The 14,470-nt window shown below is 46.3% G+C and overlaps 2 protein-coding genes across 2 annotated transcripts in view; one reads left to right on the top strand and one right to left on the bottom strand.

Annotated features, from left to right (window-relative positions):
- LOC119386788 (transmembrane 9 superfamily member 2) overlaps nucleotides 1-12,915 on the top strand; it is a 53,065-nt gene extending 40,150 nt beyond the window's left edge. Inside the window, exons 14-16 of the mRNA XM_037654061.1 lie at nucleotides 4,350-4,461; nucleotides 6,905-7,073; nucleotides 10,478-12,915. Of these exons, the coding sequence (XP_037509989.1) occupies nucleotides 4,350-4,461; nucleotides 6,905-7,073; nucleotides 10,478-10,545 (349 nt within the window). The 3' untranslated portion in view covers nucleotides 10,546-12,915. The remainder of the gene's footprint in view (nucleotides 1-4,349; nucleotides 4,462-6,904; nucleotides 7,074-10,477) is intronic.
- A 1,307-nt stretch (nucleotides 12,916-14,222) lies between these two features.
- Nucleotides 14,223-14,470, bottom strand: LOC119384991 (cytochrome b-c1 complex subunit 6, mitochondrial). The gene has a single exon (XM_037652579.2). It carries the CDS (start codon nucleotides 14,468-14,470, stop codon nucleotides 14,228-14,230), a length of 243 nt encoding a protein of 80 aa, XP_037508507.1. The 3' UTR covers nucleotides 14,223-14,227.

Raw genomic sequence — 14,470 nt, 5'->3', positions numbered from 1 at the left:
TAACCCATATATGCCCAGTGTCCTACATATAGGACACTTCTTTGATGCACTCTAACATGGCACACTCTAACATGGCACTCGAACATAGCACATCAAGCAGGCCTCATTGAGGCCTGCTTGATGTGCTGTAGGTGGCGCTACTCATCAGCTAAAGAAATAGCGATGTTACAGTGCATCAAAGAAGCGTCCTATATGTAGGACACTGGGCATATATGGGTTAATACATTGAGGAGGCTGTCGTGACGCCAGTGGTGTGTAAGGGCCTGGCAGAACCGACACTAGTTGCTGGACGAAGCATGTAATAATGGAGTTCTGGAGTGGTGGATGTGGTGTGCGTTACAGGAGGTAAAGAAGGGACGCGAGTCTGAGGGAGTGATATAAACTTTAAGTGGAGCTCAGTAACAGTTTGTTAGGCAAAGGGAGCACTTGTTACTGATTCTGACAACACATGGGGCAATGGCATTCCATGTGGCCTTCGTGCAATGTAGATGGCCGGCTCATTCCATCTCTGCTTTAGCCATGTTCGTCCCCAGCACTCGTGCACTTTCACTCGCGTGTAGGACATACGATGCATGGGGTGATCTTATCGATTTGGACTATATACGGAACATGACAGTGACGGCAGAAAGCTGCCGATAGTGTCCATATCATTGCTAGCTCAATAAAAAAAAACAAAAAATGAGACAGTCTGGCCTAGGTCTGTCTGGTACTGAATGCTTAAGTCATTTTCACCGCAGTACACAGGTGTTATGCGGAAAAGCGTACAAAGATTGGGAAGTGGCTACCAGATGTCACTGGACACAGCACATTTTGTCCCTTAGTTACACGCGCATGCATGCACCATATATTGTATATATTTTAGAGCTGTGCGAATAGCAAAATTTTGAGTGCGAAGCGAATTCGAATATTGAAGTGTAAGTGCGAATCGAATCGAATATTTTTCTAATATTTCTCGAATATTTCTAGAATATTTTTCTAATAGTTCGAAGCGAAATTGCGGTTAGAGAGGATTCCTAAGCATATTCTTATGAGATAGCAACATGAACGTGTTTCTTTTCGTTAGGTTGATGAAGCACTGGTGGGGTGGTGTTTCATGGTTTTCTTATCAAGAATGAGGCAATGTAGAGGCCGAATTGTATTTATGTACATGATTTGGTGCAACCAAAGTGTTGCTGACAACACTTTACGCGTGATAAGCAAAGATGCCATTTCCTCAGCCTCTCCTCCTCTTTCTGTGGAACGTCTGTGGAAGCCCAACTGATGTGACGGACAAGGGTGTGCTCCCTTCAACTCCGGAGTTCCAAATCTGCCTCGTAGAGGTCGATATATAAGAACATCTGAAATTTTAGATGCTAAAAAGCTTCGGCTTCCGATTTTTCGGACTTCCTGCCCAAATTCGAGGTCCAAAACAGCATTAATTGAGCCCCACCTCTGCCACATCTTTCATCTCCATGTTGGAACCAGCGTTTTCTTGAGTTAATACATTTGCGACCGTAGCATAGTTTGAAAGGCAGCTTTGCCGCAATGCCAGGGTGTAGTAAGGTGAAGCATATTGAAACTCTAGGGACCACTTCCAATTGGACGTTGACTGTCTCTGGGCAAAGTTCGACCGTAACAGAGCTTGAAAGGCAGCTTTGCCGCAATACGGGAGTGTGATGAGGTGAAGAATGTTGAAACTCTAGGGACCACTTTCAATCGTACGTTGACTGTCTCTTGGCGAAGTTCGACCGTAAGGGAGCTTGAAAGACAGCTTTGCCGCAATAACGAGATGTGATGAGGTGAAGCATATTGAAAATCTAGGGACCACTTCCAATCGGACGTTGACTGTCTCTTGGCAAAGTTCGACCGTAACAGAGCTTGAAGGGCAGCTTTGCCGCAATGCTGGGGTGTGATGAGGTGAAGCATATTGAAAATCTAGGGACCACTTCCAATCGGACGTTGACTGTGTCTTGGCCAAGTTCGACCGTAGCGGAGCTTGAAAGGCAGCTTTGCCGCAATACGGGAGTGTGATGAGGTGAAGCATATTGAAAATCTAGGGACCACTTCCAATCGATGTTGACTGTCTCTTGGCAAAGTTCGACCGTAACGGAGTTTGAAAGGCAGCTCTGCCGCAGTGCAAGAGTGTAATGAGGTGAAGCATATTGAAAATCTGAAAGGGTCACTTTGAATGGGACGTTGACTGTATTTGTTTTTGGAAAGTTCGAATAGTTCGAATAGTAAAATTCCAGTGCGAATCGAATCGAATAGCAAACCCTATTCGAAAAATATTCGAAATTTCGAATATTCGCACACCCCTAATATTTTTGTTTTACAATACTGCAACTCTCTTTTGAGAACGTGGCAATTGGGCGGTACGATAATTTTTTACAAAAGTAATAAACAAAAAGGAAACAGAAGTAAACACTTGCAAGGATAATAGCAGGACATGAGGTTCATAAACAAGTGAAGAATACAGAAGTTAAATAATAATAATGATAACAATACACAATGCATACAATAAATACAAGATACAAAGCAAGTTATAGATACGTATTATACAATGCTGAGGTCAAACAGAAAGATAATAAAAAGGAAAATATATGAGTGGACAAATATAATCATGATAGCATTAGTGTCACGATTGAGAATGTAATAAAACAGAGGGAACTGGAATTGCAAGCATTGAAAGCATATTTCCAAAATGTTTGAACTATTAAAAAAAAAAAAAGAAGGCTTTTAAAAAGCCGTATTGCTTTACCTAACGGAGAATAGATCTGGGCCGGTGTCCCTGCATGCATAGCTACTGTTATGCGCGCACAGCTTTTTTTCTATCTGTGCAGCAAACTGTGTTAATGATTCAGCGTTAGTGATAGTAGCATCAGGTTGATTCCATTCTGCTATTGCGAGTGGGAAGAATGAATACTTAAACGTGTCGTTTTTACATGTGTATTCTGTCCATGTGCGTGCATGCTTATTTCGTGTTTGTTGAGCCTTGGAAAATAGGTCTGGGATAGGTATTCAGATGAATCTGTCTTGTAGTTATTTTTTTAGTAGTTGAAACAGGAAGCGAGCGTGTTTTGCCCTAGTAGACAATGTTTGCAAACCAGATTGGGTTGAAAGATGCGTTGGCGAATCTGTGCGTCTATATTCGTTGTGGATAAACCTCGCATCTTTCCTTTGTATTGCTTCTACTTTGGTTATGTTAGTCAGCGTATGTGGTAACCAGACTGTGTTAGCATATTCGAGAACTGGTCTTACAAATGATGTGTAAGCTAGCTGTTTCGTTGGCTTTGTTGAGAGCACTGGAGTTCTAATATGATAGCAAGTAGCAGAACCCCGCTGTTACGTTCCTCACTGCTGCGTTTTCCCGGCTGTTACGTCGTTTTCCGCCGGTCCCAGCATAGCTCCCATATGATACGTCGCGAAGTGCGCTCGGAGCTGACCGAGTGACTACCAAAGAGAGCGGCCATGGTGCATTTTCACGCAGCTTGGCCTGGTTTGACCGTAATATTAGCTGCATGAGAGGCTCAAGCAACAGGATCTTTCAACTAATGCAAACAAATGCATCGCCTTCGAGATTCGTACTGCAAAGATGGCGTCTATGGCGTAATTGCTCGCGAAAGCAAGGCCTTCGAGATTGGCATTTACTTCTGCCATCGCGTTGGCGTAGACTCATCATCATCGTTATTCGTCGGAGGACGGGAGGAGTTCGAGCTGGTTGGAGCTCGCATGGTCGTGCGCGCGGTTCGCGGTCAGACTCGCCGCACTGGTCGTGATTGCGTGTGCTTAGTTCTTTCATGCCTACAGCTGTTGGTGTTAAAAAAATCACATACGTTGATTACATTTCTGTGGATGAGGCCGTCTCCAGCTCCGCGTTTCTATCCGTCGACTAGATCGCGGCTGAGCGCGCCAATTTTCGTGCTGCTCGTGAGCACTGAAACAAAATTCTGTACCTCGAAATATTTTGTCGTTTTTTTTTTCCTGTTTTTTGGCTCTTACGTTTCCCATCTCTTACGTTTATTTGCTACGGTCCCTTCAAAAACGTATCAGCGGGGTTCTACTGTACTAATATGATCGCTGACACCTAAAAACTTTACTGATAATCATTCAGATCTGTGTCTGACGTTGCTATAGCCCTAAGAAATGGTAAACGTAAACATAACACAAGTTGTTATGTTTCCCAGAGTCATATTTATGAGAACGTCTGATAGGTCAAACGAAATTCCATGTTACTGTTGTGTCCCGTTACCTTGTGCTACCATACTTATTCAGAAATACTGGGGTCCTCTCGTGTTTGATTTATTGAAAGTCAACTGTATGTGATAGCATATATGCAGATGTTTTGTGTGCGTACACAATGTATGTTTCAGGTCTAGCCAGATGTACTACATGTTTGGATTCCTGTTCCTGGTGTTCATCATCCTGATCATCACCTGCTCGGAGACGACCATACTGCTCTGCTACTTCCACCTCTGCTCTGAGGCAAGGCTTTCTCTTTTTCTTCGCCCTTGTTTTTTCCTCGAGACTTTTAGCGCTGCACTAGTCGTCCCTAAACTTTCATTTTGGTGAAGTCTAGAATAGGAGGCTCCCGACGCAAGCAATATTGAAAGCAACTGAAGTACAAAGCTGAGTTCAACATGAACCCTATTGTTGTTCAAAATCTGACCTAAGAAGTTGAAATACCTCCAGCCACAAATTCTTGGAGGAAACCCGACGTTTCGAGACCGGCTTGGTCTCTTCTTCAGGGGTGACTGTGCTGATCAGGGAGGCTTCGTCGCAGCTTGTTTTTGGCTCCGCCTTTCTCTTTCCCTCACGTTCCGGAGGCCGTGCACGTAGATCGGAGGCATTGTTCCGAGGGACCGGTTCACATTCGCAGGTGTGTTCTGGATGTGCCACGACTCGAGCAAGAGCCTCCTTCCCAGATTCCTTTCCGTTTCTATGATGGATGCGCCCTCGAAGTCAATTTTGTGGTCGTACTTCTCGCAATGCTCTGCAAGTGCACTGCGTTGTATTTCCATCTTCCTGACGTCGTTTTTGTGTTGGCGCATTCTTTCCGGGAAGCACTTACTCTCGCCTATGTAGCTCGCTGGACAGTCGGCACATGACACTTTGTAGACCACGCCCTGGTGTTGCTCCCGGGATGGTCGATCTTTCGGCCGCGGTAGTAAGCGAGCGAGCGTTGAGGCCGGCTTGTGAACCACCGTGACCCCAGCTTTTCCGAGAACCCTGGCGAGCTGTTCGCTAGTTCCCGGAACATACGGGATGACGACTCGTTGGGCTGGTTTCTTCGATACCATTGTAGCCAGTGGAGTGGCCAGCGTGGGAGGAGGGTCGCGTGTGTCGTTCGCAGATGCGTCTCCGCGGCGGGGAAGCTGATCTCTCGACATGCGGCGTGCCACACGGCGGATGAAAGCTGTCGTGTATCCGTTCTTTCTTAACTCGGCCACGACCCTCTCTTCTTCTCTCTTTCTCTCTCCTTCTGATGTGCAGATGGCTCTTGCTCGTGAAAAGAGTGCCGACACCACGGAAGCTTTGTGGGCAGTGGGGTGACTCGAGGTGAAATGCAAATACCTGCCGGTGTGCGTTGGTTTTCTGTACACCGAGAAGGTCATGCGTTCGCCTTGTCGTCGTACTAAAACATCGAGGAACGGTAGCGCTCCGTCTTGTTCTCTTTCCACCGTAAACTGGATTGCGTAATAAGGCTATCCAAAACGTGAGGGAAAGAGAAAGGCGGAGCCCAAAACAAGCTGCGACGAAGCCTCCCTGATCAGCACAGTCACCCCTGAAGAAGAGACCAAGCCGGTCTCAAAACGTCGGGTTTCCTCCAAGAATTTGTGGCTGGAGGTATTTCAACTTCTTAATTCTTCCACCCAGCCAGACAGACTTCTGTCGAAATGTTTACATTTAAAATCTGACCTATATGAAGAAGACTATAAGAGTAAAACTTTGGAAAAGCAGGTCACTGAAAATGTGTCTAGAGCAGGTGTTCTCACACTTAATGGCCTTGAAGAACCCCAAAAGTATTTCGAGAGTGCTGCGGAACCGCTCCCCTTTTTGGGCGTAATAAGGCTATCGATGTGCACTGCTGTAAACTCGTCAAAGTGTACTTTGGAGGAGGGAGGGGGGGGGGGGCAAAAGCTAGTCAGTCTGCTTCTCAGCTTTTTCTCCCAGCCTCTATCATCTTCTTGATGAAAAATTAAGGACGTATTATTATTATTATTATTATTCTTCATACTCCGAAATCTTACATGAAATGATATCTGAACACGAAAACATGCGAATGCACTAAGTGTATTTTAAATGTCTGGAAGGTTTGAACGCACAAACACATATACATACAAGCACAAGTAGTTGAATACAAAACATCTACGTTTGTTCGTATTACAACCTTAAAGCTTGTTGTAATAGGCGAAAGCATATTTTACGAGGTTGCTGTCGCTGATGTAGGTGCGCTCCTTTCGATTGATGATTCTCAGCTTTGAAAATGCCCTTTGAATGGTGAAAATGCCCTCTTAAAATCTGAGTTTATCGGATAAATCCGAATTGTCAAGAATTTTACCGGCGAGTGCTTATCGGATTTTTTCGGATTTATCCGAAAACATGGAGCCCTAGTCATAGGCCACCTCATTCACGCGTAATGAGTGACCAAGATTCCAGCAAATGCGGTAGTGTTGGGCTCGTTATCTCGAGTTCCAACCGAACCTGCTCACATTCAGCTTATGTAAACTGTGTCTGCATTAATGTGATGAGGCAATTGATCATGTCATCTCTAACACTTACTAGAGAGTTTGTTACTTACTTCCTTACTATGCAATTATGTACTGGGCACTTTAACACTTCCTGGGCACTTACAAGCACCCTTACGCATTTCTTTTTGACATGAACAACTCGTTAATGTGTTCGTGCGGTGAAATCGTGTGTGCAGGACTACCACTGGTGGTGGCGGTCGTTCCTGACCAGTGGCTGCACAGCGTTCTACCTGTTTGTCTACTGCATCCACTACTTCACGCGCCTCAGCATCACGGGCGTGGCCTCGACCTTCCTCTATTTTGGATACACCCTCATCATCGTGTTCCTCTTCTTCCTGCTCACCGGTGAGTTCAGGCTGGCTTGCCTCGCATTGTTTGAATGCGCTGTTTGTCATTTTGCTTCCACATTATTGGAGGCACTGCTTACATGAACTGCAGTTGGCTAAGAAAAGCAAACGGCGGCATGCTGTTCTGCAGCAGTGCCTTTTTTTGTGCTTTTGACACTTCATTACTCATTAGAGTTGCAGTCTGCCCACGTCATTCAGATCAGCCAGTCATAGTGGTGGACCATAAAGTCAGCATAGAATTGGAACGGGTGGCATCGCCATAAAATAGTGACTTTGGAACACATTTTGATGCTATTCTTGAAGCAAAGCAGCCCATAGAAGCATACATAGCTGCTAAAACACATAATAGCTCTCTAGGATTGTTCGCGAAAGTAAACCACTGAAATGGTGCACCTTAGTGACATCAAAGCTTTAGCTCACTGGTTCTGCATAATTTAAGGTAAAACGGCGTGATTTAAGACAATGACAAGGGTACAAAGAAGAAAACACGAACCGGTGGTTGGTCGTTGTCATTTTCTTTGGTCCCCATCTCAAAAACTTGCGCTGTTTACTTTACTGCTGTGCCCTGTGGTGAAAATGAGTCAGTCCTAGGTACTTACTCACTTTGCGTTTTCTGTTTACGCTGATAACTGTGTTGTTATAGCATTAGATTTGACAGTGAGAGAGAGGCTGGAAGTACCTTACTGTAGCTATCTGGGAGATGTGAACTTGCAAAAACAGACAACGTCCACCCCACAGCACATGCAAGCTGAACTCGGGCTGGAAGCCATTTCCGAACTCTTTCTGTTCAGGCATAGCACATTGACTGTTTCAACACTCGTCTATCAGTGCATGCTTCTAGTAAAAAGTAACAGTCTTACAGCTGGAGCTACCTAAAGCAGAAAAGAAAAGTCCAGTTATGGTTACAAGCTTCAACAGAGTAACTTCTTGCAGTTGCAGTTGCTTGTCAGGTAACATGGTTAGTTTTCCGTTACTGTAACACTGAACACATTGTTACTAAAAGTAACAGTGAACGAGAGAAGGGGAATTTTTTCAAGGGGCGCTCTTCTTTGTGAGGCACAACCAAATGAATACAACAGACAATTAGGCCAAGGAAAGCATAGGGAAAATTAATTGTGCTTACATAAATGAACTAAAGGTGACGGAAAATTGCCCTTCCCATCGGTGAGATCTGAACCTACAACCTTTCCATTACGCGTCTGATGTTCTACCAATCAAGCTACTGCGAAAGGCTCTTCCCCGTCCACTTCGTTGTGCGTTTCAATACATGTACCTAATCCCTGGGAGTGTTAGTCTGTGCCACCTCATGCAAAAATCACGTGCATCGTGACGCCCTCTAGCAAAATGAGTGTTCCACACTCACCGCCTTGGCTATGAGTGGCACTGGCTAGCGCTCCCAAGGATTACACATCCAGAAACACCCAACGACGTGTACAGGAAAACCCTTTCCGTCGCAGCTCAAGTGATAGAGCATCGGGCACATAGTCTGAAGGTTGTGGGTTTGGTTCCCACCGAGAGAAAGGGCGATCTTTTTGTCTACTTTAGTTCATTTCAGTTTACGTCACAAATACTACACTACAGGTAAAGAAGACAGTTAAACTATTTCCCCTACGCTTTCCTTGGCCCAATTGTCTGTTGGATTCATTTAAAAGTAACAATGTTACGGCTACAAGTTATCTGAAAAAGTAACTGGTTAAAGGTCATTAATAACTAGCTACCGCCCACTACCTGGAGTAATTTAGCAGCTAAAGTGTTAACACTGCTGAGCTCGAGGACTACAGTTCTATACGCAGCAGTGGTGGCCACATTTCAGTAGGAGTGAAGTGCAAGAACACGCATGTACAGTGAAACCTCGTTAATACGTACCTGTCGGGAACGCGGCATAATTACGCACTAAACAGTAGTACGCATTAACCATCAAGTACAAATGTGCCTCCCCTGGCGTACGCCATCGCCGCCAACAAAGAAATAAATGGAGTGCCACAGCAAATATCGCCTAAAGTACCCACCTCAAAGCCTTTTCTTTCTTTTTGCCAAAGTGGAGAAAAGATCCTGGCACTCTGGCACGACCGTCCGATAGCGCGCGGTGGCTGCCACGCCAAAGAGCATTTCGAAACTATTTCACGGTCCGGGATACGCAGTGCTCGACATAGAGACAAAACGGATAGTGTCTGTATTCCGTGGTATGTGTGTATGCGTCTGTACCGCGATCTGCTACTAAACGAAAACTGACACGCGTTATGGCCGCGTGGAGCCGATCGTCTCCTGGGTAGTTGTGTGCAGCGCGTCGCCTACTCGGCTCACGCCGTCACTGCCAGGCCGCCTGCCGTACCGCACGCGCGCATTTGTCGTGGGAGTGTTGTTCTTCGTGCCCACTTCGCTCCAAACCGTGCACAGATGCGATGAGTAGCTTGTTCAGTTAACGCAGTGAAGTGCTTCCTCCGCGACGCTGTAGCGGTCCGGGCAGCGGACGGAGGCGCGTTGGGTGGTCGCCTAATAAAAGCATGCAGTATGGTTACAACAGCGCTACGCTTGCTGTACCGTACGCTTGCTTTAGTATGATAGCGTCAATGCAGCAAGGTTTCGCGGCGTCCGCGACCCGCAACGCTCAACTCCGCAACAGCGATCTGCTTTCGTTTCTACAAAGTGGTGCGCGCTTGAACACGGCCCCGCACGAGGCGGCAGCGATCGGCGGCCCAGCGCGTTCAGGTTGTCGCCAAATAAAAGCGTGCAGTAGGCTTAAAGTAGCGCTGCGCTGTACGCATGCCCGAGCAGATAGCTGAAGATACTTCTTGTGATAAGGTTGTCGGCGCTAAGTCATGCTGGCGCGTTCGTCGGTGGCCACCGCCTCGCCTTCGTTCTTTCTCGATGCTTACCTGCAAAGGCGTCGCCGCAATCGCGCGGAAGTCGGAATCGGTGATCGACCGATCTCCGCATTTCTCGAAAAGACGGAAAACCTTTGGCCGCACATTGTGGCTTCGAGAATTTCAGCGGTGCAGTAAAATTTTATGCCATAAAGAGTTATCGCGGTACGCAGGGTATGCACTAACCGGTAGGCATAGGGCGAACTACTATGGTTTAAGCAGTCAGCGAATGCATTGGGCTCTATGGGACTCGGTTGGGGATTCGTCGCAACTACGCTTTAGCCGTTAGTACGTTTAAAGCGGGTACGTATTAACGAGGTTTGACTGTATTTCAATTTAAGTGCACGTTAAGGAAACCCAGGTGGTCAAAATCGACTGAAGTTCCACCACTACAATGTGTTTCATAGTCACTTCAGGGTTTTGGTGCACAAAGCCCCAGAATTCAATCTTAGTTAAGGCCCAGGACTCATGCTGGCTGTGGCAGCTGTGCGTAAGTGGAAAAACGTTGGCCTCAGCCGCGGTGTTGCCCTCGTTGCAGGCACTGTGGGGTTCTTCTCCTGCTTCTGGTTTGTGCGCAAGATCTACAGTGTCGTCAAGGTCGACTGAGCAGCGGTGGGCGGAGACATCCTTCGCACGTCGTCAGTGTTGGAATGGTTGTCGTGTCTGGCCAAGCGCCCTTGCATGGGACGCGCTATGAGACAAAAAAAAAACAGAGAGAGACTTTAAGTTTGTGGCGGCAGCTTGCTGCAGTACGTCTGCCCGTCGTCTTGTGAGGACGGGCGGTGCGGACGACAACTCTTGTGGGAGTCGCCTCCAGTGTGGCAACGGCCAAAACTGTCTTGCCAAGCCCGTCACGTTGCACCTTGACTTGGCAGGTGTCGTGCCCGAGGAATGAACCGCCGAAAGGAGACACCATTGCCCCTGCGGAGCCACTGTCGCACCTGCGCGGGCCTGGCATTCTTCATCTTGTAGTCTTTCTTGTTCGTTCTTGTTGCTTTGCAGTAGTACCGAGAAGTGTGTTTTTTTACTATATCTGTTTTGTTTTCCGTAGCATGCAATGCCCCACCTTGCTGCCTCTTTAAACATTGTGTTACACTGTTGTGTTGCAAATTTGTTTCGTTTTATCCCAGCCTTAGTTCTGAGTAGGGTTCTGGGCACCCAGGCTGCGGAGTTAAAGAATGAAAAAAAAAAAAAAAAGACACCACTGGTGTCACCTCATCCGAGCCACGGCATTGGTGAGATTCGCTGGCCTGGCGGAACCTATTTCTAAAAATTTTACTTTGTTGCCGTAGCACCTTAGTCTGCACACATTCGTTATTGCGTGCCGTGGGAACATGAGGAAAAGGTATGTGTGTGTGTGTTTATCTGTGTGCTTGGTGTGAATGCAAGTTTTGGCATGAACATATTTTTTCTTGATGCACAGCATGGACACTCTTGCCACAGTCCCAGTTAGGTGATGGCAAAAATCAATTCCATGACTGCTTTCAGCGCAGCTTAGGCAGAACGTATTAATGAGGAAGATGGAAAGGTAGAACTGTGTTGAAAGCATCAGATTCAGAATTCTGACTGTTTTAAACTGGCACCTTATAAAAGCTTTTGCATATCGATGAAAAATGTTGGCACCTCTTGTCAAGCCGTTGTCACCGGTTTGCTTGAACTGTTATACGAGTAGGACTGGGACAGGGCCATTGACTCGATTCACGCCTTTAAATTCATGTTCAAATGTTGTGTCCAATCCGTGACACTGCAAGGAAAATTGAAGCAATGGTAGCTAGGCACTGGTGCTAGTGGCACTGTAAATTTGTTCTCTTTATAGCCAAGAATGAGCATGTTTTCTAACGTATGTGTTATGAGAGTGTGAAGAACCATAATATTTTAAACGATCGAGAAATGGCCCACCTTGTCAACCAATCCCGTCACATTACAGTAGTCTGTGGCACTGGCGTTTTGCAAGCTCCGTAGGCAATTGTATTCTGCGGTGAAAATTGTAGGATTCTGTTTTTTTTTTATGTTTTGAGAGATGTCTCGTGCACCAAAGCTGTAAAATGTGAAGATTTTTTTCGTTGTATATTCCTTGCAGCGCTCGATGCTTCTACATTGACCCGTATCAGTTGTGCTTTACATGGCATGTTCGGAGTATTCTAGCTGGCAAAAAGCGTAGCATTGTAGTGTACAGTTGTGTTCCCCGTAATGTTTGTGATAAATTGTGATGTTTCCGTTTTTCTTTTTGCTTCTAATGGTTGTTGTGAGCATGTCCACTAGTTTGGGGTGTGTTAAAACTCTGCCCCATCACGTGCACTTCTTTTTTTAGGATAAATATAAAGATATTCTGGCAATCATTTGCTGTGAGATCGTTGTAGCATGCCGCGTGTTCAGCTCTGCCACGCGCTCATCGTATTTTCGGCGCAGCTGTCTGCACGGGATGCCCCATTAACACGCTGCTGTTGAAATTCATGACCACCAAAACTAATCGAAATCTTCGTTTCATAATAGTACAAAGGAATGAGCTCTCAAGAATTTACTTGGTTGTAAATCGCCGAAGTACTTTTGAGTTGTGAAATTTTGCTTCAGCCTGCATGCAATACGTATTTACCTTGCCCACAGAAATGCAACACCATGAATCTAACCAAACCGGTCAGTTGGACCTTGTGCAGTGCTGTGATTGAGACGCAGTGTTCGCGTGAAGCTCTACAGCTCCCATAATTTGCTTCCTAAAACTGATCTTTGGGTAGAGCAGGATTCTTATGTTGTTTTATATTTTTGTCTTTTTGTATTTACATGCAATTGTGGTTGGTTATTCTTAGGGCCACTGTATGATCATAGTCAAGTAATGCAATCCTTATGTGGTGTGTGAAGCAACCGAGCTTTTTTTTTTTTGTCTTTGTGGGCTTAGCTGTAGCATGCTTGGAAAACACTGCATACGCTGTGCAAGATAAGCTACTGAAGAAGCGTGTATTAAATTTATTATGTTGCTCATTTGGTCTCTTGAGTGTTTTGCTGTGTTTTCGTGGGAAGTGGTTCTTGGCTGGCAAATTGTAATTTTCAAAACTCAGCCGCACGTGTAAAACTCATGCGGCGATATCTAAGAAACAACTGATTGGAGGCTCTATGTATTGCGACTAATTTCTTATCATATACACTGCAGTTTTCAGTGCACAGTGGCTGTTGGGTCCAGTAGCGTAGGCAGAATTTTTTTTCTGGGGGGGGGGGGTGCACCTTCTGGGAAGATAAGTGGGAAGATAAGTGAGGTCGAGTGTCATTTTGTGCTCTGTATCCCACGGGGAAAAAATTTCGGGGGGGGGGGGGCACATCGGTCCCGTCGTTCCGCCTCCATCGAAATGAGACCGCCGCGGCCGGGATCGAACCCGCGACATCATTGCCGTGGCATCAGCATTGATACATAATTGTCAAGGAAAGTATTTCACCACTGAATGCATAAGAGGTACAGTCTCGGATGGTACAAGAGCAGTCGTGTTTGACCAAACGTGTTTATTGTTGGGCCGAGACCGGTGCCCAGTTGCAAAGCAACGGAAGCCCCCACTTTAGCAACTCGATGGCTGATAAGGTAAGGTGTGCGGAGGCTTTGGATGGAATTCTTTACAAACGCTGTGTGTATTCCCACTTTACCTCTGGACAACAGCTTCCTTCTGATTGGCTCTGGCAATGGTAAGAGCAGTTTCTCGATAGTAGGTGCTTGCAAGATGCAATGCGTGTGTTCACTGACTGAACGGGCCTGTTGTCAATTAGGCTCATCCATGTGCAATGCATGTTTCCATATGCTCGCCTGAGGGAGTGGGACTAATGATGAGCACTGCCGCTCAATCAAATAAAAACATCTCTGCACATCGCGGCTTTCATGCCATCCCTGCACAGGCACTGGCAGCGTATTCACGCACTTCGCAGCCAACAGCCATGCAGAAACAAAAGGAGAACAGACAAAGGACCTTTGTCTGTTCTCCTTTTTGTGTTCGTCAATTTTAGCGCGTATTCTTTCAGTGTTCATGGATAACCAACTAGCCCAACAGTCTGTTCTGCTTAAGAAACAAAGTACACCTAGGGGAGGTGCAGGACACGTGCATCATTTATATTGAATAGACAGAGAATTAGTACATGTAATGGTGAACAAGAGGACGCTGTGCACTTTTTTTTTCCACGCTGCGTGGTGGTTTCAGCAATGTGTTATCCAAGCGCGGATCCCGTCAGCACGAGAAGTTTATCCAGCCGACCTTCATACTGTGTCTTCGGCATCTTCCCGAAGATCCCGCAGCGACCTAGACGCAGCTGTTAGCTACTTGAGCTTCTTGAAGACGTTCTTGGAAGCACAGTGGTCAACGCAGTGCAGGAAATCGAACAGTTCCTCAACGCACGTCTCGAACGTCTGTGAGCGACTGCCGACGCGCTCGTTGCACTCGTCCAGCTTGTGGCTGAAGGCGACGCACTTGTCATTGGCACGGCACTCAGCTCGCAGCGTCTCCAGCGGATCCACCAGGTCTTCGTCGGAAGAAGTGTCGGCCTTCTTCGCCTTGCTCAT

This window comes from Rhipicephalus sanguineus, chromosome 3, assembly GCF_013339695.2.
Source record: "Rhipicephalus sanguineus isolate Rsan-2018 chromosome 3, BIME_Rsan_1.4, whole genome shotgun sequence".
NCBI classification, from domain to species: domain Eukaryota; kingdom Metazoa; phylum Arthropoda; class Arachnida; order Ixodida; family Ixodidae; genus Rhipicephalus; species Rhipicephalus sanguineus.
Note: the sequence above shows the minus strand (reverse complement) of the source record. Positions and strands in the feature narration are given on the sequence as shown.

Coding starts and splice junctions, on each gene's coding strand:
- LOC119384991 (XM_037652579.2), bottom strand. CDS start 14,470: ATGAGCAAGGCGAAGAAGGCCGACACTTCTTCCGACGAAGACCTGGTG.